Source organism: Neofelis nebulosa, chromosome 11 (assembly GCF_028018385.1).
Source record: "Neofelis nebulosa isolate mNeoNeb1 chromosome 11, mNeoNeb1.pri, whole genome shotgun sequence".
NCBI classification, from domain to species: domain Eukaryota; kingdom Metazoa; phylum Chordata; class Mammalia; order Carnivora; family Felidae; genus Neofelis; species Neofelis nebulosa.
Genome location: NC_080792.1, coordinates 62,466,238 through 62,493,000, shown reverse-complemented (window position 1 = coordinate 62,493,000; position 26,763 = coordinate 62,466,238). Strand labels below are relative to the sequence as shown.

General features: G+C 36.9%; 2 protein-coding genes across 11 annotated transcripts in view; both read left to right on the top strand.

The window, feature by feature from the left end:
- CEP76 (centrosomal protein 76) overlaps positions 1-18,020 on the top strand; it is a 33,888-nt gene extending 15,868 nt beyond the window's left edge. For 3 of the 5 annotated variants that reach the window (XM_058692784.1, XM_058692780.1, XM_058692783.1), the window contains 3 exons: positions 922-1,255; positions 4,032-4,249; positions 4,656-6,850. In XM_058692784.1, coding sequence (XP_058548767.1) covers positions 922-1,255; positions 4,032-4,249; positions 4,656-4,794 — 691 coding nt within the window. In that variant the 3' untranslated portion in view covers positions 4,795-6,850. Of the gene's footprint in view, positions 1-921; positions 1,256-4,031; positions 4,250-4,655; positions 6,851-17,786 lie in introns of those variants that run through there. The other 2 variants (XM_058692782.1, XM_058692781.1) reach the window with 2 other exon arrangements.
- Positions 18,021-20,825: 2,805 nt separating this feature from the next.
- SPIRE1 (spire type actin nucleation factor 1) overlaps positions 20,826-26,763 on the top strand; it is a 202,894-nt gene continuing 196,956 nt past the window's right edge. For all 6 annotated transcript variants that reach the window (XM_058692765.1, XM_058692763.1, XM_058692762.1 and 3 more), the window contains exon 1: positions 20,826-21,329. In XM_058692765.1, coding sequence (XP_058548748.1) covers positions 21,008-21,329 — 322 coding nt within the window. In that variant the 5' untranslated portion in view covers positions 20,826-21,007. The remainder of the gene's footprint in view (positions 21,330-26,763) is intronic.

The window sequence follows — 26,763 nt, the reverse complement described above, 5'->3', positions numbered from 1 at the left end:
ATTACATTTTACTTTCAATTGTGTAATTGGGATACTCTTTTTCTGATGTTTTTCCCCAAGCCTAAAAATAAGCTCAGGTTGTAAATCATGATTTCTTTTGAAAATTTGATGTCACCAACTCCACATTGGTAAATCCACTGTACACTTTTTTTTTAGTTTTTCTGTCATCATATTTTTTAGAGTTCAGTGCTTCCTCCTTGCTAGGATCATTTCTTTCCTTAACTTCCCCATAGCACTTTCAGTTTTCATTATTCCTGTCTGGCTATTCTCAATTTTCCTTTATCTTGTCTTTAAATGTTGGAGTTCTTAAAGGCTCAGCCCTGGGCCATCTTCTTCTTTTTCTGAATTTTTCCCTGGTTGATAATCATTTTGGTTAGTTATGCCTAATAATATGTAGCTAAATTATTTTAATTGTATTATCTGAGATGAATGTTTTTGATCTTAATGATTATACATAGAATATATTCTCATGTTAAAGTAGAGTTGATTAAAAAAAATTTTTTTAATGTTTATTATTTATTTTTGAGAGAGAGAGACAGAGCAGGAGTGGGGAAGGGGCAGAGAGAGAGGGACACACAGAATCTGAAGCAAGCTCCAGGCTCTGAGCTGTCAGCACAGAGCCTGATGCGAGGCTGGAACTTACGAACCGTGAAATCATGACCTGAGCCAAAGTCAAATGCTTAGCCAACTGAGCCACCAAGTGCCCCCCGAGTGGAGTTGATTTTTATATCATACTGTGTGCCATACAATTACTGTAGATAGAGTAAATGTAGAAATATAAGAAGGAAAAACAAATATTAAACTCTAGTCTTGGGAAATAGTTATGGCCTTAAGTGTTCAAATAATTTTCTTTCTCAATAAGATGCTGCCTTCTTAATTTTTAAGTTCTTATTATATAAAATTATGATTTACTTCTTTTAGGTATATCCACAAACCTGTCAATCCTGATGAATCTCCAGTTGCTGAACAGCCCAAGCCATTGTACCCATATCGAACAATTGGTTGTGTTTTCAATCATCAGATGTTCCTGGGAAATTGTCAGCCCTCTGACTCAGTAGAAATATGTGTGTTTGATTTGAATGATGAATCCAAATGGAAACCCATGAGTGAAGAAGCAATCAAATCTGTGTGTGCCCCAGGAGCTACAACATCCCTTCCTCCCTTTCCCCCTCTATGTGCATCTACAATTGATGCTTCAGTAACAAGTAATGAAATAGAAATGCAGCTAAGGCTACTAGTGTCAGAACACAGAAAGGTAATTAATACTGAACTTAGTAGTTTCATGCATTTTTTGTCAGTTGTTTATGTATTTAACAATTTTGGGAGGGGTGCAGATGGGATAGTACAGTCACTTTTATACCTGAACAAAGCAAATTTACAAAGCAAAGGGCAGCAGAGTTCCTGCCCTTAAGAAGCTTATAGTTTTGAGAGTCAAGAGAGTTAAGTTCTGAGACTCAGAAATTTCCAAACATACCAATACTTGTACTGTTTTTTCTTTTTAAGTTTATTTTGAGAGAGATGGAATCCCAAGCAGGCTCCATGCTGTCAGTGCACAGCCCTGATGCTGGACTTTATCTCAGGAACCGTGAGACCGAGAGTTCTTGACCTGAGCTGAAATCAAGTCACTTAACCGACTGAGCCACCTAGCACTCCACCAATACTTTTAAATTTTATTATTTCCTTCTAGAAATAAAGAGTGGTGAACTAGTTCAGATTTTGTTAAATACTACTGTTTTTATTTCTTTTTTGTGAAGTACTTATTCGTATTATTCTCTATTGAAAATATTGGGTTATAATTTTTTATATTCATTTTTTGCAGGTTAGTTTTGTTTGTTTTTTTTCTTCCTATTACACTAACTTAGGTAGATGTAAAATTACATCCTTCTAGCTTTAATTTGCATTTTCCTGATTACTTATGAGGTCAAACCTCTTTATTAGCCATTTTGATTTCTTTTGTAAAGTACATTAAAGAAGACATAAAAAACATTAATCATAAAAGATTAGTGTATTTTAAGAATTTTTGTTCATTAAAATAAACCAGTCAGAGGCTGAAAAGAGCAGTACTGGAATGGGAAAAGTTATTTGCAACACATATAACCGATAAAGGACTAGAATCTCAGAAAATTTATTTCTAATTCACCTTTTGATGAATCCTGTTTTCTGTGTTTCTTGAGGCCATCAAAGACAAACTGATAGATATGTGTTCTGGGCTCCAGTTACTATTAGCTTTGGCCTCTAAAATCTGCCATACTTACTTGCTAATTCATCAAAGCATTTAAAAGTATTTTGGAAAATATTTAGTCTGGCATTTGTAGTTCTCAGCAATAGGTTGCTCAAGGATCTAGTTCACTATACTGCTGGGAATGAGAGCCCCTCATTACTGCCCCTTTCCCTCCATCACTCATACTGCCTTTTAATTTTCTTAGGTTTTGTTTACAAACAAAACCAGTATTTTATTACATTATAAGAATTTGAATAGAGAAAGAAAACGGGTGCCTGAGTGGCTTGGTTGGTTAAGCGTCTGACTCTTGAACTCAGCTCAGGTCACGATCTCACAGTTCACCACCCACCTCAGGCTCTGTACTGACAGTGCAGAGCCTGCTTGGGATTCTGTCTGTTCCTCTCTCAGTCCCTTCCCTGCTTGCATGGTCTCTGTCTCAAAATAAGTAAGCTTAAAAAAATTATTCTTTGTTATTATTTTCTTTAAGTTTATTTGATTTATTTTGAGAGAGAGCGCATGCACGTGAGCAGGGGAGAGGCAGAGAGAGGTAAAGAGAGAATCCCAAGCAGTCTCTGCACAGACAGCCCTGACCCAGGGCTCGATCCCACAACTTTGGGATCACGACCTGAGCCAAAACCAAGAATCAGACACTTAGCCAACTGAGCCATCCAGGCACCCCCTCCAAAAAGTTTAAAAAATTAAAAAACAAAAAACAAAACTGAGCTAGATACCAGTGTTGATCACTAAGTTAGTAGTGCCTGTAAATCAGCAAGTGAGATTTGCTTTTGCTGCTGGAAATAGATGGATGATACTGGACCTTTGAAGTCACTTGGAACGAGTAAAAACCTTGAATGCAAAATCAAGAAATGCTAGAGATTTATTATATCAAAATATTTAGAATTTTGAGAAGTTTTTTATGTTTATAACAGTGTTTTTAAAATGTCATGTGTCTGAATATCTGTAGTTTCTCTGATGTATATAAATGAAATCATAATTGCCTTCAACATTCCATAGAAACATGTTTTAAACTCCCTGAGGGCCTATAGCATGTCTTTTTCATCTTTTTATCTCTTTACAGTATAAAAGTTAGTGTTTTTTTTAAGAGTTAATGCTCAATAAATACTTGAATTTATACGTGCAATTCATTTGTTGATTTTTCTCCCCTACTACAGTTAAATTTATGTTGGAGCTCTCAAATTAAGCAGATTCAATCGTATTATTTAAAGTCAAATAAAATGTGATCTCAAAATTCAGTGATACCATGTTTTTCATAGTAGGACTATTCCACATGGTCTTTTCTAGTGGATATTAAGGAAGTATAGGATTTTGGAGCCTTTACTAAGACTATTGTATTGAAAATTTTTTGTTGGGGGTACCTGGGGAGCTCAGTCAGTTAAGCGTATCTGACTCTTGATTTCACCTCAGGTCATGATCTCGTGGTTGTGAGATTGAGCCCCTTGTCAGGCTCTGCGCTGACAGCATGGATCCTGCTTGAGATTCTCTCTCTGCCCTCTCTCTCTGTCTCTCTCTCTCTGTCTCTCTCTCTCTCTCTCTCTCAAAATAAATAAATAAACTTAAAAAAAAAGAAAAAACATTTTTTTCCTCTAAGAAGTAAAACCAGATGCCTATAGTTCCTTTTATTTTTTATTTGCATGTGTCTTTATAATAGTTACTAGAAAGTTTAAAAAATTATGACAGGTTTTAAGAATTTTCTCTTGGCATATGTTAAAATAGTCAACAATTAACAATTGGTTTCTAAAATAGTGTATTTCACCTTTTCTTTTTTTCTTTTGTCTTTTGATTGCTATAGGATCTTGGTCTCACCACTGTTTGGGAAGACCAGCTTTCCTATCTCTTATCACCAGCTTTGGCTTCTTATGAATTTGAGCGTACAACAAGTATATCTGCAGGCAATGAAGAATTTCAAGATGCCATAAGGAGGGCTGTACCTGATGGTCACACATTTAAAGGGTTCCCAATACATTTTGTATATAGAAATGCAAGGCGTGCATTTGCCACATGTCTTCGGTGAATGAATTTTCGAATTCATAAATGTTATTATTGGCTTAGCAGTTTCAGCAATCTGTTAGTCTGGTTTTTTAGGAATGATTTTAGAATCACATAATGAAATTCTATAATGATTTATTTTCCTTGCCACAGATTGTGAGTCTGAAATGTAGCTCTAGGTAGTTGGATAATTTTCCCATTGATTTTGGTGCAATATTAGTTGAAGATTTCTGATCTTTTCTAGTGTAATTTTTTAAATTTATACACTGTGAGGAAATGTTCTATAATTCGGATAGCTTAACCAAAATTACAGGGCTGTTGGTAGCAGAGACAGGATTTTTAAAAATTATTTTAAATGCTGACTTACTTGGAAAAAAGTAAAACCTATGTTCACTTCTTAATTGAATAAATCTTCTTTCTTCTGTAGGTCTCCTTTCTGTGAAGAAATAATCTGTTGCCGTGGAGACCAGGTGCGACTGGCAGTTCGTGTCCGAGTGTTTACTTACCCTGAATCTGCATGTGCTGTTTGGATCATGTTTGCTTGTAAATATCGCTCAGTATTATAGGACTAACATTTCTGTGAGAATATACCTGTGTTTTATTGGAATTTTACACATTGTACATTGCTAGCTGTTTAGAGGTTCATTATTTTAAAAATCACATTCTGGCTTGGATGTCATATTTTACTATTGTATATACCTGACTGAAAATGTTTGAAAAAAATCATGTGTGTATTTAAAAATTAAGAATGAAAAACTTGTATAAATCTGAGTGGAATTTAGTATAAATTAAGTGTTTATTTTATTTTAATAAATGCTACTTTGTTTACAGGTATTCAGTAGTTTAAATATGAATATAAAATTTACCCAGTTTTCTTTGCATTAACAGGCAGTCAGAGAGATACTTATTTGTCTGAGGGTTTGAGCCATAGTAAAGTCAATATGGAACATTATTTTTCATAGCTTAAATGGGATTATTTTATATAAATAGAAATTAACCTCACAACAGATTTATTTATTAGGTGAAAATACATCTTGATGAATTATCACTTTAGTGGTTTACCCATGGCTATAGGGATGGGATATTTATGACTTTCCAGGGATTTATGGGAGGACTTTGATGCAAGAGCAGGAAAAACTAATACCCGAAAACATAAATATTAATAATAAAAAAAACTCACAGAAAAGTACATGAATAATTTATAAGTATTTGATTGAATCATCATAAAAATGAATTGAGTATTTTAGAAAAAATTTATCATACTCTTTTTTTATGATACTGATAAAGTATTTTCTATAATTAATTTTTTTTAATTTATTTTTTTAAGAGACAGAGTGCAAATAGGGGAGGGGCAGAGAGAGGGAGGGCAGAGAACAAGCAGGCTCCAGGCTCTGAGTTGTTAGCACAGAGCCCGACGCAGGGCTCAAACTCATGATCTCTGAGATCATGACCTGAGCCAAAGTTGGACACTTAACCAACTGAGCCACCCAGGTGCCCTTGTTTTCTATAATTAATATCTGCAGTCTGTTGCTGATTTTCTGTAGTCAAAGGATCCATTATTAGCCTCTTCATGGATTCCATCTTATGAACCCACATTTGTTTTTCTTTCTTCCCTTTTTTCATTGTGATAAAAACATCAGTGTATATGTAACTACTCTAAATGGGAGAATCATTATGTGAGGCCACTGAAAATTAAGCATATGTAAGGGACTTCCTTCTGATACTTGTTTTAAAATCGAGCAAGCCTTTTTTTATATATAAATTTTTTTTAATGTTTATTTATTTTTGAGAGATAGAGACAGTGCAAGCAGGGGAGTGGCAGAGAGAGAGGGAGACACAGAATCCAAAGCAGGCTCTAGGCTCTGAGCTGTCAGCACAGAGCCCAACGTGGGGCTTGAACTCATCAACTGCAAGATCATGATCTGAACCGAAGTTAGATGCTTAACTGAGCCACCCAGGTGCCCCTAAAATTGAGCAAGGTTTTAAGAGAGCAACAGTGAACATTAAAAAAGCTATAGCAGTTTCACTTTTTGTAATAAACTGCATGATGTGGTAGCTATGACTGTCCATTCAGCACCTCTGTGCACAGTTCTTGATTCAGTTGCTTTATCCATTGGTCTTCTTAAGAAAGCACCTGTGCAAGTTTTTCTTTTCATCACTTTACCTCACCATTGCAAATAAAATGATTTAATGTTTTTTAAAAAAATTAAAATCTAGAGATAGCCTAAAATTTACCTTTTATTTTTATATATGGTATTTATGATTTAGCTTGCTTAAAAAGTCTGAAAATATCCCTCTTCTCAATTTTCTTTGAAAACAATAATCAGATATTTCTTGTGAGACTGACATGACTTTAGAGAATTAGAAAAATAAGAATTAAGACTTTTTTATTCTGTTGTCAAAATTACTCATAAAGCTATCAATAGAGAAAATCGCTTGTAATTTTCACCTTTTGGAACAAACTATTTATGAGGCACATACTAAGAGGCAGACTATGTTAGGATGAAGGCTATATTATCATTGAGGCTGGGCTTCCTGCCTTACTGTACCAGAGTAACACATGTATCCATAATGCACCTTTGGTATAAATTCTGAAATAAATTTCCTTTTTATGCACTTTAATAGAGGCTGGCATTAATAATTTTCTGTAAAGGTGGTTTATTTCAAAAGATTATTTCAGTGCATTTATCACTAGAATTCTACTCTTATTACTAACAATTTTTCTTTTTAAAAATTAAATATATCTTGTCTATTTAGCTGTCATAAAGGTTGTTTTCCTATTAAAAATGTAACATTTTTTATATAATGTCTTTAATATGTTCTTTTAGACAATATGTACGCTAGTACAGTTCCCTATACATATATGCGTGTGTGTGTGTATAATACATAGGTGTATTTATTTAGTAGAAGATTATCAGAAACCTAGAAAGTTCATTACTCTATCATGAACCTGTTGAATAAAAGTTATTAAATTTAGTTCCAACCAAGTGAACACTCCAAGTGCTGTTAAATTTTTTTCTTGTATTGAGGTATACATTTTTTGATATCTGCAAAAACACATTGACAACCTGGCAGTTCTGGAAAGTACACGTATTTGAAACCCAGTTTTCTGCTTTTTAACAAAGACAAGGTTTGAACCAAAAAAAGTAGCCTTTATATTTGAAAAGACTGTTGCTATTAAAGTACTATTCTATACCATATAGCTGACCATCAGAATACATTAGTTACAAACCATCGATTGTTTAAACTAACCCATTTATATTTCTGATTTCATGCTGTACTAAACAGGAACATAGTTAAGGTTAGACTACAGTTCAGATAATAATTTCATACTTTCTATTTAATGGAGATAAGTACAGGAATTAGATGATCTGGTTTTTTAACATGCTTTTTTTTTTTTTTTAATATTTATTTTTTGAGGGACACAGAGTGTGAGTGGGGGAGGGGCAGAGAGAGAGAGAGAGGGAGCCACAGAATCTGAAGCAGGCTCCAGGCTCCGAGCTGTCAGCACAGAGCCTGATGCAGGGCTCGAACTCACAAGCAGTGAGATCATGGCCTGAGCTGAAGTCAGACACTTAACTGACTGAGCCACCCAGGCGCCCCTTTTTTAACGTGCTCTTAACTTTTAAGCCAATGAAAAAGTAGCATTGTTTTCAAGCTGTTGGCAGTTGAAAAATAATTTGAGATTAGCCAAAGCCTTTATAAAATATTAAAAACAAAATAGTCAAACATATAAACTGGAAGCCATCTAATTTTGAAGAACCTATTGTTTATTGTTTATAGCATATTCTATATTGTTTATAGCATATTCTACATTTAAAACACAAGTTCACTTACAGTCATCAATGAATTTAAGTGTGGGTATTAAATGTTTAATATTTTCTTCTGAGATTTGGTTGGCATAGTCCTTGTAATTACATTGGACCTTTATTTGGTTTGTGAATTCACTACATGACACCAGTGTTGAAATAGTCATGGATACTAGAAGGGAAGGTAGAGGAGGTTATTAGCTGGTTGTTAGTTCACATATACTCTCAGGAAAGATTTCTTTCTCTGATTCTATGGAATTTAGACTTGTACTAATACTCCAAAAACAGATGTTTCCTAGTGTTTTTGAAGGTAGCTATTTTTTTTTTTTTTTTGGTTTTGCGTCTATACAGTTTTAACTACCATTATACTTATGCTATTTTTACATGTGATTTAATATTTCACGGTTTTGAATTAACAGGATTTTGGACTTGAACAGAATCTTAGGTCTTCTAGTCCACTTAATTTATATAGTAATGAAATGGAGATCTAGAGAAGTGAAGTTCCCTGTCTAAAGATAATATTTCTAATAGATCAGTTCTAGAGCCAAGTTCTGACTTTGAGTTTGCTTCTTTTTGCTATATCTCTGTACAATGTGAGTTTTTTTTTTTCCTCTGGGGATGGCATTTCTGGATATGACCAAGTAACCCACATAGTATGGAAAATTTTCATTTTAGTGGTTCTACCCAAGACAGGGACATGGAAGGCACCAGTCTTTATGATATTTACCACATAACCTATAAAAAATTGCGGTGATATTTGGGGTATCAGGTCAATGACAGATGAGGCCAGAATTACCCTTCAGGGGGTCTGGCCTAGGGAAGCTGAAGCCCTTAGAGGGGCAGTGAGCTGCTTGAGATTCCTTGTGGTGTAGAATTCAACTATTTGTATACTTAAGAGATTCAGTAAACTGACATATAAGAGTAGTGCCCACTAACATGCATCTAGAAAATATTTCAGTCCTGTTCAGTCTGTTTTAATTCTGAAATCCATTTATTTACAAATTAGTTGTTTAACTGGCTACTTGTTACTGAACTTTTACAAAATCTTTTCCTTGTACAAAGTGTCCAGTGAGGGAACGGGAGCAATGGTAGTACAAAACTGTAAGATGATTGTCAGAAGTTAAACCTATTTGATTTGAACATAAGCAAACAGATTTTATCACTAATTTTTAACAGCTTTATTAATATAATTTGCCTACTATACAATTAACCATTTTAAAGTATGTAATTCAAAAAAAGTATATAGTTCAGGGTTTGCATACAGTCAGAGAGATGTGCAACCATCATCAATCAATTTTAGAACATTTTACCACCTCAAAAAGAAACACTGTACCCTTTAACTATTACTCTATCTCCCCTCTTTGCCTCCTAGCCGTAAACAACCAGTAATCTACTTTCTATGTAGATTTCCCTATTCTGGATTTTCTTATGAATGGAATCATATATGGTCTTTTGTGACTGGCTTCTTTCACTTAGCATAATGTATAAGATTTATCCATGTTGTAGCATGTATCATTATGTCATTCCTTTTTTGGGCAAATTTTCCCTTGCGTAGTTACATCATATTTGTGTATCTATTTGTCAATCAATAGACATTTTGGTTGTTTCCATCTTTTGGCTAAATAATGCTGCTATAAACATTCATGTCCAGGGTTTTGTGTGGTCATGTGTCTTCATTTCTTTTGAGTATATATATACCTATGAGAGGAATTGCTGGGTTAATATAATAATTAACATTTTAGTGAAATGCCAAATAGATTTCCAAAGCAACTGCACCACTTTCCAATCCCACCAGCAGTGGATGAAGGTTCTGATTTCTTCACATTCTTGCCAACACCTTGTTATTACCTGACTTTCTGATTCTAGTCATCCTAGGGTGTGTGAAGTGGTATCTCCCTGTGGTTTTTATTTACATTTCCCTGATCTCTAATGATGCTGAGCATTTTTTTTTTCACGTGTTTGTTGGCCATTTGTATATCTTCCCTGAAGAAATGTCTATTTAGATCCATTGCCCATTTTTAAGTAGGGTTGTCTTTTTATTATTGAGTTGTAAGAGTCTTTTATATATTTTAAATACAAGTCTCCTATCAGATAGTATGATTTGTCTATGTTTTCTTCCATTCTATGGGTTGTCTTCTTGATTGTATCTTTGAAGTACTAAAGTTATTAATTTGACAAAGGCCAATTTATCTGTTTTGTTGTTGTTGCTCTTGCTTTTATTGTCATATCTAAGAATCCATTGCCAAATCTAAGATGATGAAGATTTACCCGTTTTCTTCTAAGAGTTTTATGGTGTTAGCTCTTAGGTCTTTGATCCCTTTTCAGTGAAGTTTTGTGTATGTTGTCAGGTAACATTCTTCATTCTTTTGCATATAAATATTGAGGTATTTCATCACCATTTGTTGAAAAGACTATTGTATCCCCATTGAATGATCTTGACAACCTTGTTAGTTGACAAAAGATGTAGGAATAGAGAGTCATGATTCTCTATTGTTATTGTGCCACTCTTTTTATTGTTCCTCTAACACATTTTGATCATCTATCATGGCTTTGTTGTAAGTTTTGAAATTGGGAAGTATGAGGGGTGCCTGGCTGGCTCAGTTGGTGGAGCATGTGACTCTTGATCTTGGGGTTGTGACTTCAAGCCCCATGTTGGGTGTAGCGCTTAATTCAAAAGAAAATGAGTGCATGGGTGGCTTAGTCGGTTAAGCGTCCGACTTCGGCTCAGGGCATGATCTGACGGTTCATGTGTTTGAGCCCTGTGTCGAGCTCTGTGTTGACAGCTCAGAGCCTGGATCCTGCTTCAGATTCTGTGTCTCCCTCTCTCTCTCTTGCCCCTCTCCCACTCACAGTCTGTCTCTCTCAAAAATAAAAACATAAAAAAAATTCTTTTTTAAAGAAAATGAATTTGGAAAGTGTGAGAGTCCTCCACTTTGTTCTTTTTCAAGATTGTTTTGGCTATTCTGAGTCCTTTGCAATTCCATATGAATTTTGGAATCAGCTTGTCAGTTTCTATAAAACAACCAGAAGTTTGTTTGTTTCAGGAGTAGAATTCAGTGATTCATCCATCACTTACATACAACACCCAATGCTTATCATAAGTGCCCTCCTTAGTGCTCATCACTCATCTAGCCCATCTCCCTACCTCCCTCCCTCTGTCAACCCCTTAGTTTGTTCTGTCATTAAGTCTTTTGTGGCTTGTTTCCCTCTCTTCTCTTCCCACCCTCTTCCCATATGTTAATTTGTTTTGATTCTTAAATTCCACATATGAATGAAATCATGGTATTTGTCTTTCTCTGATTGACTTATTTCACTTAGCATAATATATTCTAGCTCCATCTACATCATTGAAAATGGCAAGATCAGACACCAGAATTATAAGAGGGATTGCCTTGAATTTGTGGATCGCTTTGGGCAGTATTGGTATTTTTTTCTCCCTAAAAGCCCCAACATGGGACTTTAACTCACAATCCTGAGATCAAGAGTTGCATGTTTTACGAAGTGAGCCAGCCAGGTGCCCCTTGAGGAGTATAGCCATCTTAACAATGTTAAGTCTTTTGATTTATGAGCATGGCTTGTTTTCCCATTTATTTTAAATCTTTAATTTTTCTCAACAATGTTTTGTAGTTTTCAGAGTATAAGTTTTGTACTTTTGTTAAATTTATTCCCATTTTATCTTTTTGATGGCTATTGTAAATGTTTTCTTAGTTTCATGTTTGATTGTTCATTGCAAGTGATTAAAAATATAATTGATTTTTGTAGATTCATCTTGTATCATGCAAGCTTGCTGACCTCATTTAGTAATTCCAGTAGTTTTTTAGTGGATTCCCTAGGATTTTCTTTATACACGATTATGACACCTGCAAATAGAAGTAGTTTTACTTCTACATTTCCAACCTAGATGACATTTATTCATTGATTCGTTCATTCATTCATTTACCTAATTGCTCTGGCTAGTACTTCCAACACAGTGTTGAAGAGACGTGATGAGAGGAGATATTCTTGTCTCGTTCATGATGTTAGGGAGAAATAACTCACCATTAACTATGATGTTATTAACTTTTCATAGATACCCTTCATCAGGTTGAGGAAGTTCCCATCTAACTCCTAGTTGTTTTTATTTTTATTATGAAAGGGTGTTGGATTTTTGTCAGATGCTCTTTCTACATCTAATGAGATGATCATGTGATTTTTGTTTCTTATTTATTGGTATAATGTAGTACATGACTTGATTTTCAAATGTTAAACCAACTTTGAAATTCTAGGATAAATTGTACTTGGTCATGGTGTATAATTCTTTTTAAATGCTGCTATGTGTTCAGTTTGCTAGTATTTTGATGAGGATTTTTTTGATCTGTATTCATAAGAGATACTGGTTTGTAATTTACTTTTCTTGTAATATCTTTTGTCTGATTTTGATATCAGGATAATCCTGGTCTCATAAAATGAATTGGGAAGTGTTCCTCACTTCTGTTTTTTGGAAGAGTTTGTGCAAAGTTGATTCAGTTTTCACTTTAATTGGTAGAATTCAGAAACCATCTGGTCCTGGGCTTTGTGAGTAGTTTTTTGATTGCAAACTCAATTGCTTCACTTGTTATAGGTCTATCCAGATTGTCTGTTTCTTCTTGAGGCAGTTTTGATAGTTTGTGTGTCTTTATAGGAACTTATCCATTTCATCTAAGTTATCTAATTTTGGTGTACAGTTCATGGTATTTCTTCATAATCCTTTTTATATTTATAAGGCTAGTGGTGATGATTCTCTTTCATTTCTTTAAAAAAAAATTTTTTTTAATGTTTATTTATTTTTGAGAGAGACAGAGACAGAGCTTGAGCAGGGGAGGGGCAGAGAGAGAGGGAGACCCAGAATCCGAAGCAGGCTCCAGGCTCCGAGCTGTCAGCACAGAGTCTGATGCGAGGCTTGAACCTATGGACAGTGAGATCATGACCTGAGCTGAAGTCGGATGCCCAACCTACTGAGACACCCAGGCGGCCCCCTCTTTCATTTCTGATCCTACTAATGGGAGTCTTCTCTCTTTTTTTTCCCAATTTTGTTGATCATAACAAAGAACTAGGGTTTGGTGTCACTGATTTTTCTTTGTTGTTTTTCTATTCCTTTTTCATTCATTTCTACCCTGATCTTTATTATTTCTGTCCTTCTTGCTTTAGGTTTAGTTGTACTTCTTTTTCTGGTATCTTAATGTAGAAGGTTAGGTTATTGATTTGAGATCTTTCTTCTTAATATAGTCATTTACAGCTATAAATTTTCCTGTAAGCACTCCTTCATATGCATCTCATTAATTTTGGTATGTTTTTTTTTTTTTCCATTTTCATCCATATCAAAGTATTTTCTGATATCTCTTTCGATTTCTTCTTTGACCCATTGGCTGTTTAGGAGTGTGTTAATTTCCATATGTTTGTGAGTTAACCAATTTTTTTCTCCTGCTATTGATTTCTAATTTCATTCTATTGTGGCCAGGGGACATACTTTGTATTATTTCTATCCTCTTACATTTATTGAGGTTTGTTTTGTGGCTTAACATATTTATCCTGGAGAAAGTTCACATGTGCATTAAGAAAAAAAGTATATTCTGTTGCTGGGTGGAGTGTTCTAGAGATGTCTGTTAGGTCTGGTTGTTTATAGTGTTCAAATATATCCTTGTTTATGTATCCATTAATGGTTTATTCTAGTTGTTCAGTCATTAATGAAAGAAGAGTACTGAAATCTTCAAACTATTTTTTTTTTAATTTATTTATTTTGAGAGAGAGGGAGAGAGAGAATCCCAAGCAGGCTCAGCACTAACAGTTTGATGTGGCGCTCAAACTCACAAACCATGAGATCATGACTTGTGGTGAAATTAAGAGTTGGATGCTTAACCAACTGAGCCACCCAAGTGTCCCTAAAGTCCTCCAACTATTGCTGCTGAGTTGTTTATTTCTCCCTACATTCCTTTCAGGTTTTGTTTGATATATTTTGGTGCTTTGATATATATGATTGTAATTGTCATGTGCATATGTCCTTTTTAAAATGTCCCTTTTTGTCTCTAATGATATTTTTGTTTTAAAGTCTACTTTTTCTGATATTAGTATAACTTTCTTGTGGTTGCTGTTTACATGATTATATCTTCTTCTATCCTTTAACTTTTAATCAATTCATATCTTGCAGTTTAAAGTATATCCCTTGTATATGGTGTATAGTCAAATCTTATTTTTTCCCCCAATCTGACAGTCTCTGCCTTTTGTCTAGATTGTTAAATCCATTCACATTTAATGTTCTTATTGGTATAGCTGGGTTTAATGTCTGCCATTTAACTTTTTGTTTTGTGTTTCATGCCTTTTTTATTCCTTTATTTCCCCTTTACTGCTTGCTTTTGCATTAAGTGAATATTTTCTAATGCAGCATTTAAATGTCTTTAACCGTTTTGTCATTATATTTTTATTTATTTTTTGATAGTTGCTCTAGGGTTTCTCATATACATCTTAACTTATGAGAATCAACTTTAGTTTTATACTACCTTAATTCCAGTGATATATGGAATTTTTTAAACTAAAGTTATAAATAATGTTTTGAATGAAACTTGATTAATTTTTTCTGGAAATATATTACTAAAACTAGTGTCTTTGGATTAGTTCAAAGATGTTAGGTTGGAATCTTCAGTTCTTAATAAACCTGATAGTAAGAATCGGTTAAATAGCTTATACATTACCAGTAGCAGTTGTTTTAAATATAGTAGAAGAAATTAATTCAAAGGTTACTTCTTTGCAAATTTCCATGGCAATATTAGGTTCTTTTTCAAAGACATTTTCAGAATTACCCGAAGTCTTTTTGAAATATGTCTTTATATAGTATATTTTTTCTTAAATATATGTAAAAGAGGTTCTTGTCATTTGGTCAATCACTGAAAAATGCTACTTTTTGTGTCATAAACTGCACAGGTAAACTTAATGGCAAGGTTACTTACGGCTTTGCATTAGATAATCTCTTGTGATCTTTTAATAGACTTCTATATGTTACTTCATAAACTCTTAGTTATTTTACACATTTTTAGGTGCTTTGAAAGAGTTTTAAGTATTAATGTATTAATTTACTTTACAAGACAAATTCAAGGGGTTAACGCTACACCATTGGGCTTTTAATGATGTCATGTTCATTTTCGCATAATGATAAGCTTTCCTCTGTGGGAGAGAAATAAGTGGAGGTATATAGATAGGTGGCTGAGAATGTGAAATATCCCTGGATATGCTTGTAGAAATGTTGTATAAACGAATGTCCTCTATCTTATGTGTTAGGTCAGAATAAAAGTTGTGAACAGTTGGCCTAAATTATCTTGGTGCTTGCTCTAGTGCTCTGTTTTAGCTGAGGAAAGTTGGCCCAATATTTATAATCCTACAACATAAAAATTGCTTCTGCTACAAAGAAAAAAATGAATACTATATAATTTAGTTAAAACTGAAAATGTCAAATGGCATTATGACAGTATTGCACTTGAAAAATGATAATTACTTAGCAAAGTGTTAGGAAGTTTGTTTAAAATATTGTCATAGTTTTAGGTTGAGATCTAGGAGTCATGTCTTTATGAATTTTAATGTCAATGATGTTTTTCTAACATCTCTTAGAAAGGATTATGATTACTAGACAAAAAGTAGGAACCAGGTTTATACTTCCAGTTCTCATGAGGAATGAACATGCATAGCAAATAAGAGAAAGAAAGACATTGTACTTCATTAATGGCTATTAAGAAAGGATCAAGAGGACACAAGAGTTCAGGTTAAGAAAATAGTTTGGGGAAAAACCTGAGGGAAAAGCACTGCTAAAATATAAGGAGTCCTGCCCTACCTATACCTGTCCACAAAAATTACCAAAGCAAGACTTAATTCATTGCTTATTTAATTGAATTAAAGGTAAGCCATATTTTGTGCTAGTTACATATTAAGCTTGGAAGAGAAATGAGCCTTTCACAGAGTCATATAGAATATGCTAGGGCCAAGAGCAGCTCCAGACTTCTACCTGCACACTAGGGAAAAAAGACAATCTTTTGAACAATAAGAAAGGGACTTTTTTTTTTTTTGTATAAAGTTCAGCAAAAATTAAATATAGAGGTTTGAAAAAATATTTTAGCTTTACCTCTTCAGTATGACTTCATTTTCACAATGAAAAAAACAACAACAGAGTATGACTTCAGTCTGAAAATGGATTCTCTTTAACTTAACCTAAAACTCTGGTTTCTTAAAAGTTTTATTGAGAACTCTACTATTTTCAAGCAAGTGTTGTCGAACATCAAAATTTTGCTATCAAATAAAGATATTTTTGTGCCTTGTGTTCTTTTCAATTTTCCATTGGAATTGAGAAATAAGCTACTGCTTATCCTAACTTGAAATCTGATGAGAGGTAAGGTAATATGGGTAAAAAACAGGATCTAAAAACCTTATGTTAAAGGAAGTATATTTGAAGTATATTTACTTTTGGCAACTGTCAGTAATTTGCGGGTAAGTCACTTAACCTCTGCAGACTCAAATTTTTATAAGTAAAATAATGGGTTGTGCTAAGATTTAGATCTATGAGGTCTTTTCCAAATCAAATCTTCTTTACTAATTGAAGCTAATGATTCCACTTAACTATCAGAATCAGAAGACCATCTTTCCTTGTTGGTTTAAAAGTAATTGTTTCAAAGGAGAATCACATTAATAAGGTGAAACATGACTATTGTTTGACCGAGTATTTCCCCAAATCCTTCATGAACATACTGATATGCTACTGTTGAGATATTTTACCTCATTCCTCTACTTCTCCTCAGTTTTTATCAGTGGGTATGTAACTTGATCTCATCAAAGTAGGATAGGTAAATTTATGAATAAATTAGATGCTATGGAATGAATATGTTGTGGCAAACAACTGGTTTAGAATACAACTTAGGAAAAGGGTATTCATGGGAATTTTCTAAATGTTTCTCAATGAACATTTATCTTTGGCATTGGGGAAAAAAGTTAATTCTTTTACAAGTACAGACCAGAAGAAACCAATTTTGTTGTATTCTTATCTGGTCTATATACTTTTGGTTCTCTGTATAAGGTCACATGCTAGTTTTCATGACTAATTTTAAAGATTTTGGGTTGATATTCAGTTTAATTACCAAAATTACAAGACGCACATTTCAAACTGCACTTAGGATTGTTGATGGAATTAGCCTCCTTAGAGGAGTGATAATCTGCTATTCTCTGATGGGGATGGAGTCATTATAGATCACCTTGAAGATAATTACTATCGGGAGATGACCGCTATGGTGAAACTTAATGCCAGGACAAATGGAGGGAGATGGGGTATCACATTATTCTTTGAAAGTGTTTGAAATAGCAAAAGTTTAGTTGATCATAGTGGGATGTACAAATTCAAAACATCTGCTTTTTATTTACTACTCATGCTTGGTGGAGTGAGGAATGAAGTGTGAGGACTTTTTTCTTGCTCTGTGCCAATGTAGAGAGGCAATGTAAGTAGCAGAAAGAGCTGAGCTGGTCAGGAGGCCTGGATTCCAGTCCCATCTCTTTCATTTACTAGTCCTATATTTTATCTTCTGTGAGATAGGGATAATAATATCTGACCTTCAAGTTGTGTAACTGAAGAAAGCACTTTGAAAGTATAAAATGTTCACTTTTAAGATTATAAAGTAGTATAATTGTGGGCAATGAAAATTTAGGTTATAAACACTGAAAAAAATATGCTGTTCTATTTTTTCCTTTTTGGTGCACTTTTCCAGGTGAATGTGCCTCTTAGGAGCAGTTGTCTGGGAGTGACTGGATTAAGCTTGGGCTGCACAGGCAGATTGTGCTCCCTGAAAGACTCATAGCAGCTCACCCAGCATGTCCAGAGTGTGAAGCATGAAGTACATTTATCCTGCAAAAATGATAAGTAAATATAAGATTAAAAATTTCAAGAATTCCATTTTTAGTAAATGCAGCAACAAAATCAATGAAAACTAAAATCATATTCAGAGTAATACATGCCACTATTTTTCACAGATCTCATAGCACTTTGAAAGAGACATTTATGTGTTGATTTGAATTGTTCAGACATTTTAACTACATAGAGCAATTTTTTTAAAGTGGTGAAGCCAAGAATAAAAAAAATAAAATCAGTGACAGAAATTGGAACAAAATATACTCTACAAGAAGGTACCTGAATCTTTGAATTTGAATTGAAAATGAGAAAATGGGAAGGTGCCAAATCATTCCACAGTACTGCCTCAGCCCTGAGAATATATGGACCTCTGATAGTCTTTGAGTTGTCAGCTGTCACCTTCTCAGAATGTGATGATGGACGTGGGGCTTATCAAAATTTCAAAGGGTTCTGAAAATCATATAAAAAGTAGAAGTATACTGTCTTTGTATAAAAATGTGTCAAGTGTTCAGGTTATATAATGAAGAGATTTATAATAGAAGATGGCTAAGATTTTGGAGATTTATCCTTTTTTCCTGCATACATCAAACAACATTTCTACTTGTCATCTTGCCTCAACTTAATTCCATATAAACTCACAAAGGCCAGAAAGTTACTTGAAATACAGTATATCAGTCATGATTTTGTATCTGGAAAAAGAAAACACACACACAACACCTATTTTATGTAATCTTCCTGTGACCAAAATGTATTTGTATGCTTAAAAATTATCACTTAGGAAAGGATAAAAAATCCTGTTGTGGAGTCATTTTAAAGAACACATCTTTTAATATTAACATTTGAGGTAAAATTTGGATTTTTCTCTCACTTCCAGTCCCTTCTTCCCTTCACTGTTAACCTTTACTTGGAGATTTATTTATTGCCCTATGCCAGGAGTAGCAAGTGACTGGCTCATGGATTCATCAATTCATTAATTCACTTAAATTGTCTCTTGTGGGGGGAGTAAAGATAAGAACAAAAATGTAATTGATCTTGGTTGGCTGTAGCTATCAGAGTGAAACAGGACAGCAATATCTTATACAGCCAGGAGATGGTGGTGGTGTCCATAAAAGTAGACCATTTAGTTTTCTGCATTGTCGGGACTGTTTTAAAGCCCTCTATTTTCAAAATTCACACAGGATCTAAACATTTTAAATGTCAAATTTGGGGAATGTTCTCCCATTTTTAAATCAAGGGGTTTTGTTTCCACATCTATATAAGGAATTAGAGCTTTCTTCTCAGGGCATTGGCACACATAGCACATTTTTGCAAATGGAATTATGAACCTATGATTAAGTGATGTTACTTAAGGGGGGTTTTGTTATCTGTTGTAGTGAAATTATAATAAGGTGACTAGGGTGAAGCTTTTTTCTCCCCTCTCTTTTATTTTTTTTTTATTTTTTTTATTTTTTAAATTTTTTTTTTTTCAACATTTTTTATTTATTTTTGGGACAGAGAGAGACAGAGCATGAACGGGGGAGGGGCAGAGAGAGAGGGAGACACAGAATCGGAAACAGGCTCCAGGCTCCGAGCCATCAGCCCAGAGCCTGACGCGGGGCTCGAACTCACGGACCGCGAGATCGTGACCTGGCTGAAGTCGGACGCTTAACCGACTGCGCCACCCAGGCGCCCCTCTCCCCTCTCTTTTAATTCCTTACTCTTTTTTAAAATATCCTTTTGATTTTCTCTCTTCTCCCCACTACTACTCTGTGTGGTATCTTAAGCATAAATAATAGACCTCTGCAATTTCTACTGCAAGATGCAGTTGTTAAGAGTGTGAGATCTAATATCACAAACTGCCTTAAAAGTTTTATTGGTAGTTAGTATACATTTCTTACTTGGTTGATGCTTTCAACTCTGTCAAGTTCTGACACAGGACTAGCCTCAGAGTGGAATGTTACCAAGTAAACTCATTTACCAATGAGTGATTGTTTTATCTAAGACTTATGTTTTATTTCATAACTTAATGAATTCAGCAAGGCCCTCAGGAGTACAGTATTTCTTTCAATTCTATGGCTAATTGCCCTCAGTTCAATTTTGCCACTGTGATATCAATTCCACATCGTCTGAATCTACTGGGTTAATTGCACTATGATGGGTGTGATCATTGGAGACTTAGTGAGGAGTTTTAGAAATGTTACAAAATGAATCCGGAAGGATGCCGAAATTAATGTCTACAAATTATTTACAAAATGTTTATATCCCAGGCCCTGATCTACGCGCTTGGGGGAAGTCAGTGAGCAAAACCCATAAAAGGCCTCCATCCTCATGGGACTTAACAATGAACATGGGAGGACCTAGTCAATAAACAATACATCTAAATAAATTATACGGTATATTGATGGCGACAGCTACTCCAGAAAGGGCAAGGGCGGGTCCGGGACATGACGAAGGGGCGAGGCCGGGCGCAGTACGAAGTCGGCTGGTCAAGAGAAACCGCGTGCAGGCTTGAAGGAGGCGCGGGATCAGCGCCCTGCGGGAGGGGTCCTGCGGTGGATGGGGGCAGGCGGGGCGGCCTGGGAGCCGGTGCCGCAGCAGTTCAACAGACCTTTATTAGGAATTCGCTCCAGTCTGGGTTCGAGTTCCTAATTAGACTTCCGGCGAGCCAATTTCAGGGGGATCCAGCGCCAGCGGCCTCTCCGCTTGGCGGGGCTGGCTGCGGTCGGAATGATCAGCGCGGCGGCGGAGCGCGCGCCGGAGCTCCCAGTCGTGCGGACCCCTAGAGGGGCGGCTCCGCAGCCCGGGCACTGAGCGCGCGACGGGCGCGGGGCGGGGCCGGCGGACGCCATCGCGTCGCTACGGGCTGCCGGCGGCGGCGGCGGCCTGGTCAGGACGGCCGCGGCGTCCTCGCCGCGCTCCGCTCGCCCACGGCCGCCGGGCCCTAGCCCCGTTCCCTGCCTGGTCCCCCGCGGCGGCGCGCGCGGCCAGGTTGGGCGGGGCGGTTCCGGGGATGAGGAGGCGGCGGCGCGCCGAGACGATGCTCCGGACCTGAAGAGACGCCGGCACAAGGCGCGGCGGCCAAGCGCAGCGCCGACCCGCGGGATGGCTCAGCCGGCGGGCCCGGCGGGCGGCGGGGAGCCCCGGGCGGAGCCGGCGGGTGGCGAGGGGCCGCCGGACCCCGAGGCGGCGGGCGGCCCGCCAGACGCGCTGAGCTTGGAGGAGATACTGAGGCTCTACAACCAGCCCATCAACGAGGAGCAGGCGTGGGCCGTGTGCTACCAGTGCTGCGGCTCCCTGCGTGCCGCGGACGCCGGCCGCCGCCAGCCCCGCCACCGCGTGCGCTCAGCCGCGCAGATCCGTGTCTGGAGGGACGGCGCCGTCACCCTGGCGCCCGGCGATGCGGGAGAGCCGCCCCCCGCTGCGGGTGAGGCCGCCGACCTGCGCCCCCGCGGAGAATCCCCGCCGCTACCCTCTTTCCCTCGCAGTCCCCGGCCTGGTCCTTCCGCCCCGCGACCCCCCCTTCCCCCCTCCCCCCCCCGCAACGAGAGGACCCCTCCTGGGCCCCTCTTTTCCCTCGCAGTCCCTGGGCCCTGCCCCCTCTCCGCGACCCTTACCTCCCACAGGAGGATCCCCGCTGTGCCCCCCCCCCCTTTTCCCTCGCAGTTCCTGGGCCCGGCTCTTCCGCCCCGCGACCCCCCACCTCCCAAGGGAGACCGGGAGGAGCCGGGCCTGGGGCCGGCGGGGGAGGGTGGTGCTGGCGCTGTGGTGGAGCGGCGCCCCACGTAGGTCAGAGCAGGGGGTGGGGGGCGGGTAGCGGCACAAAGAGGGGCTGTGAAGAGGGTGTCTGGGCGGGCCTGCGCCGCCCTCCTCACTCCGGCTGGGCCATCCGACCTGCCCAGGGTGCTGGTAATTGTACACACTGTCATAGGACAGCTGCCCGCGTCTTGTTTGGGAAATGGAATGGGTTGGGTCCTTTTCGTGATAAGCTATGTATACATACTTACATGCCAGGGCTATTTACTGGGGTTGCATTTATGATGTGATAGGTGCTATGAAAGGTTCACGTGAGATCTCACCAAGGATACTTAATTCTGCTGTCAGGAAAATTACACCTTTCAGAATGAATAGTCAGCTAATAGTATTTTTTTAATTTGGCAACAAATTCCTTTGGCTAGGAAATATAAAAAGCCCCGAGGAGAATTTTGTTATATTGGGAGAGATGGAAGGAGATTAAATAATGATTTCTATCTAGCTCCTGAAAATTATAAAACAACTGCTATTTACCTGCGTATTAGAATTTCTTGTGATGAAAAAACAGGTTTGTCGAGTCAAACGTTGACAGGATTTCAGATAAACAGAAAATGGATTTTGGTTAGGTCATTGTCTGGTGTAAATTCTTCAAGATTATCACCTACACGTTAATATGTAGCTAGGGCTTACTCAGATTTGGTGATGGTGATGAAGGGATTGATAATAGGTTTTTCATGTCAGTTTTAATGTAATTCAGTCTTTTGAGAGGCAAGTATGTTAAGAACATAGAGAAATAATCTGCCCTCACTTTTAGAAAGTTGATGAAAGTATCAAAATGCTAACGGTGAAAGATGTAATTCATAAGTAGTTAGTAAAATGACATTTAATGCAAATCCTTATTTAAAATAAAAAACGTTCAAGGTTACAGATAACAATTCTTTCAATTACACCAGAACATTAATACATTAATTTGTGTGTGTGTGTGTGTGTGTGTGTGTGTGTGTGTGGTAAACACATTTTAGAACTTTTATTTATTTAAATTGAGTCTTTATAATTCTTTAGAAATTATTTTATTTCAAATAGTTTTTAGTTTATTTGATGTATTGTTTTTAAGTTTTGACTTAACATTAGTGGAAAATACTCGGGATTATAATTTATTTACAGTGTATTAATATATTAAAAGATAAATTTATTATAAAATACAGCAAAGCCATGCCTTGGAATCTGGCATTTCTAAGGAAAATAATGTTGGGTGTGACCCCGTTTTATTTTATTATTATTTTTTTAATGTTTATTTATTTTTGAGAGAGAGCGCAAGCAGGGAAGGGGCAGAGAGAGAGGGAGACAGAATCTGAAGCAGGCTCCAGGCTCTGAGCTGTCACCACAGAGCCTGACAAGGAGCTCGAACCCATAAGCCACTAGATCATGACCTTTGAGCTGGAGTCAGACATCACACCCTTAACTGAGCCACCCAGGTGCCCTGCAACCCCCTTTTAGAAGTAGCATTTGGTACTGGTGTCTTCTGGAAGGAGCAAACAGCAGTTTACATTATCTTTCTCTTGAACTTGATCCCAGAAGAGTGTGGTTTATGTTATGTTTATGGACCTACAGTAGTTTACTTGTCAAAGACAAGGGTGTATTCTGGTGGTAGTTAAAATGAATTATCGTTATTATTTTGCATCATTCCTATGAGTGATAACATCTTGACCTCAATGTAATACTCTTTTCACGGAGAGAATAGTAGTTTCCCTGCAGTAGCGGCAATGGATTTATAAACATTTTGTGTTGTTCCTTAGTTCTTTTTTTTTTTTTTAATTTTTAAAGTTTATTTTGAGAGAGAGAGAGGGAATGAGGTGGGGAGGGACATGGAGAGAGAGAGAGAGAGAGAGAGAGAGAGAGAGAGAGAGAGAGAGAGAATCCCAAGCAGGCTCCAAGCCATCAGCGCAGAACCTGATGCAGGGCTTGAACCCACAAACAGCAAATCATGACTTGAACTGAGATCAGTCAATAGTCAGATGCTTAACTGCACTACACAGGCACCCCATCTTCTTCCTTAGTTCTGCTCATGATTTCTGCTACCAGTTGTGGAGAGAGCCCAACCAAAGTTGTTGATACAATCTTGAGCATTTTAGGGTTGACTGATTAAAAATCTTTAGGAAGTTCATACCAAAATGTTGTTTATATTAATTTATTTACTCCTAGGATTTAAGAGTAGTTGCATGGCTACAGAAGGTACAACTGAGCACTTAATCTTAATTCTTAAAAATTAATGATAACTTATACTGTGCACATGTATAAATTGTTTTTAAGGAAAAATGGTAATCATGACACTTCAATCCTAAGAAGTACTTTTTCATTGTAGGGCATTTACCATGTATGTTGTTGGCAATCAACAGCATTTATATTTTCATACATTTACCCATTGATTTATTTCCAAATGGAGGTTTAGGGAAATTAAGGGACTTGCTTAAATTCATACTGGTAACTTTGAATAAAATCCAGGTCTTTCAACCTCTAGGCTTAGAAACAGATTTGGTTTGAATTTGGGTCATGATTCCTCCCCTTCCTAGCTGAGTAACCTTGAGTAACTTCCTTAACCTCCCTTAATTAATGAGTTAAAGACACTCAAGTTCTGCATATATAGTCACCCTGAGTCCAGCCTTGTCATCTGTAAAATGAGAATAGATGACTTTTTCACGAGAGAGTGTTTAAGTGAGATGACGCGTGTAAAATGACAACAGCAAGGCTTAGTATGTAGCAGATACTCAGTAAGTTTTAGTTTCCTTTTTCCCCTAATTCTGTGTCCTTTCACACCACCATGGTGCCTCTGGTCCTGCAATTCTGCATTTTTACTCAGAATTGGGACAAATGTTTGGGTCAGGGTTTCTCAGTCTCAGCACCATTGACATTTTTGGATGAATAGTTCGGTATGGGGCTTCCCTGTGCCTGTACAGCAGCATCCGTGATCTCTACCCACTGGATGTCACTAACTACCCATCCCCTCCCCCAAGTCATAACAATGAAAAATGTCTCTGGACATGTCTAAATGTCCCCTGGGAGGGCAAAGTGATCTGTTGAGAACTATTGGTCTAGCAGATGATGAGTGGTACACAGGGTTGTGTTCAGAGTGGAGAATCGGATCCTCGCGGTTATCCTCCAGTGAGTGAGTCTTTCAGCTGGCCACTGTTCCCTCTGCTGTTGAATGAATGAACAAGTGGTATTGGTTCCCTATCAGTAGTATTGCTCCTCTTAATCCCATAGATGCGTGGGATGCATGTTGCTCACATGCTTTCTGAACTTGTTTTGGGGTTGAATATAGTAGTAATTGATTTTAGTTCTTGTTTACTTTTAACAGTGTTGATACATCCAGAATGTTCACAATCAGTTTGAATTAAATTAGAAATACTTTATAAAAGAAATAGGAAAATGATGAAAGATGTGGGAGACACGGAAATGAGACCAATACGGAAAAAAAAAAAAGGAATAGGCAATTTTATTTAGCATTCAGATATAATCTAGTGCCATATACTAACATGGCCATGAAAGCAGTGTGATAAAGGACTGAAGGAGATAAATTAAAGAAGAAGAAAATATTAGTTCTTTATAAAGGATGTCTTAAGCGTGAAAATGATTAAATCATGAATTAGTATATTTTATGAAGTTATTTCTGTGATGATAGAAGGAAACTTGCTTAGAATCAAGAGGGCTTATGATTCTTCTTAGGTGGATAACTTAACATTTTTATTTTACCCAATGTTTATGTACTTGTAGCCATAGTAAGACCTTATTGTCTGGTAACAGTTTGATGAAGTTTTTGCTTTCACACCTCTGTCAAATGAGTTAAAGACACTTAGGGTCTACATATAGAGCCTGCTCTTTGTCACCAGTGTACCTAACTGGCATTTCGAATACATTTTACTATACACATTATTTAGTAAGAGTCATTGATGGAATTTAGGTTATATTCCAGATCTTTGAAAGATTGAAACTTTTTTTTTTCCTGGGATGCCACAAAGAATTATTAATAACAGCAGTATTAGAGCTTAGATCCATTGCATGGTCTCTCAGCAGCCTCTTAGTCCTTAAATACTCATCTGACAAAAAAAAAAAAACATTTCAGATTTTGGTTTCAAAATCTTTGATGTATCTATAATGGTAGATGTATAAAGAACATTTAAAATGACCACATCTTGATTTAAAATAATCTTAGATTGGTAATAGGTTTTCCTTTGAGGAACAATGAAAACCTGCGTGCATACTAATAACGGCATCCCTTGGTATAGGAAACATTCAGGCTTTGTTTGGACTTTGAAAAGAGGACATGATCCGTCAACTTCTCAGCAAGTTTCATGCTAATTTGGTGGGAGAATTGGTCTTGGAATAATATACTATTTGATTTTAAAGAGAGACCGAATAGTTGTGGAGAAGGTTAAAATAGTGAAAACATATTTTAAAAGATTAATTCTTGTTCATTCTTGGTATAATTCTTGAGTGTTCACATCCTGATCATTAAATGGAAGGAACTTTTGAGATTTATGTGCATGTGTCCAGGGTAGAGTTTGGGGGTGAATGATGGTATTAGGGGTTGGTGAAATGTCTTATCAGGCACAGTAATAGGTAAGGATTATTCCATTTGAACAGTATGTCCAAATATGTTGGGTAATTAAATTTTAAAAACATGAATTGAGTTCCTGCTATTGTGTAAGCAGTGAGCGATATAAAAATAAATTGTTTTAGACATTGAAGAAGAGAAGATAAAACATAAACACAGTGGAAAGTTTACCACGAAGCTAGTGCAGCTTCAACCCTGAGCCCACTTATTTACACAAGCCTCTTCTAGGCCCCTGGGTGGGGCTTCAGTGATATGTTCAGGTAGTCATTTACAAAATTAAGATATTTTAGCCATAATCAGTAACATTGCTGTCACTTTGACTCCAGTTTACCCTCCAACATACTTCTAGTTGTGTTGCATTATGTGAGAGTAGCCACGGACATTTTTGGCAGAAATTGTGCAATAGTGCGTTTGTGGTTTGTATCTGTGTTTCTGCCTTCTGCAGAGGAAAACAGTGGAAAGAGTTTGGTTATATACAGATATGGGTACTTAAGTA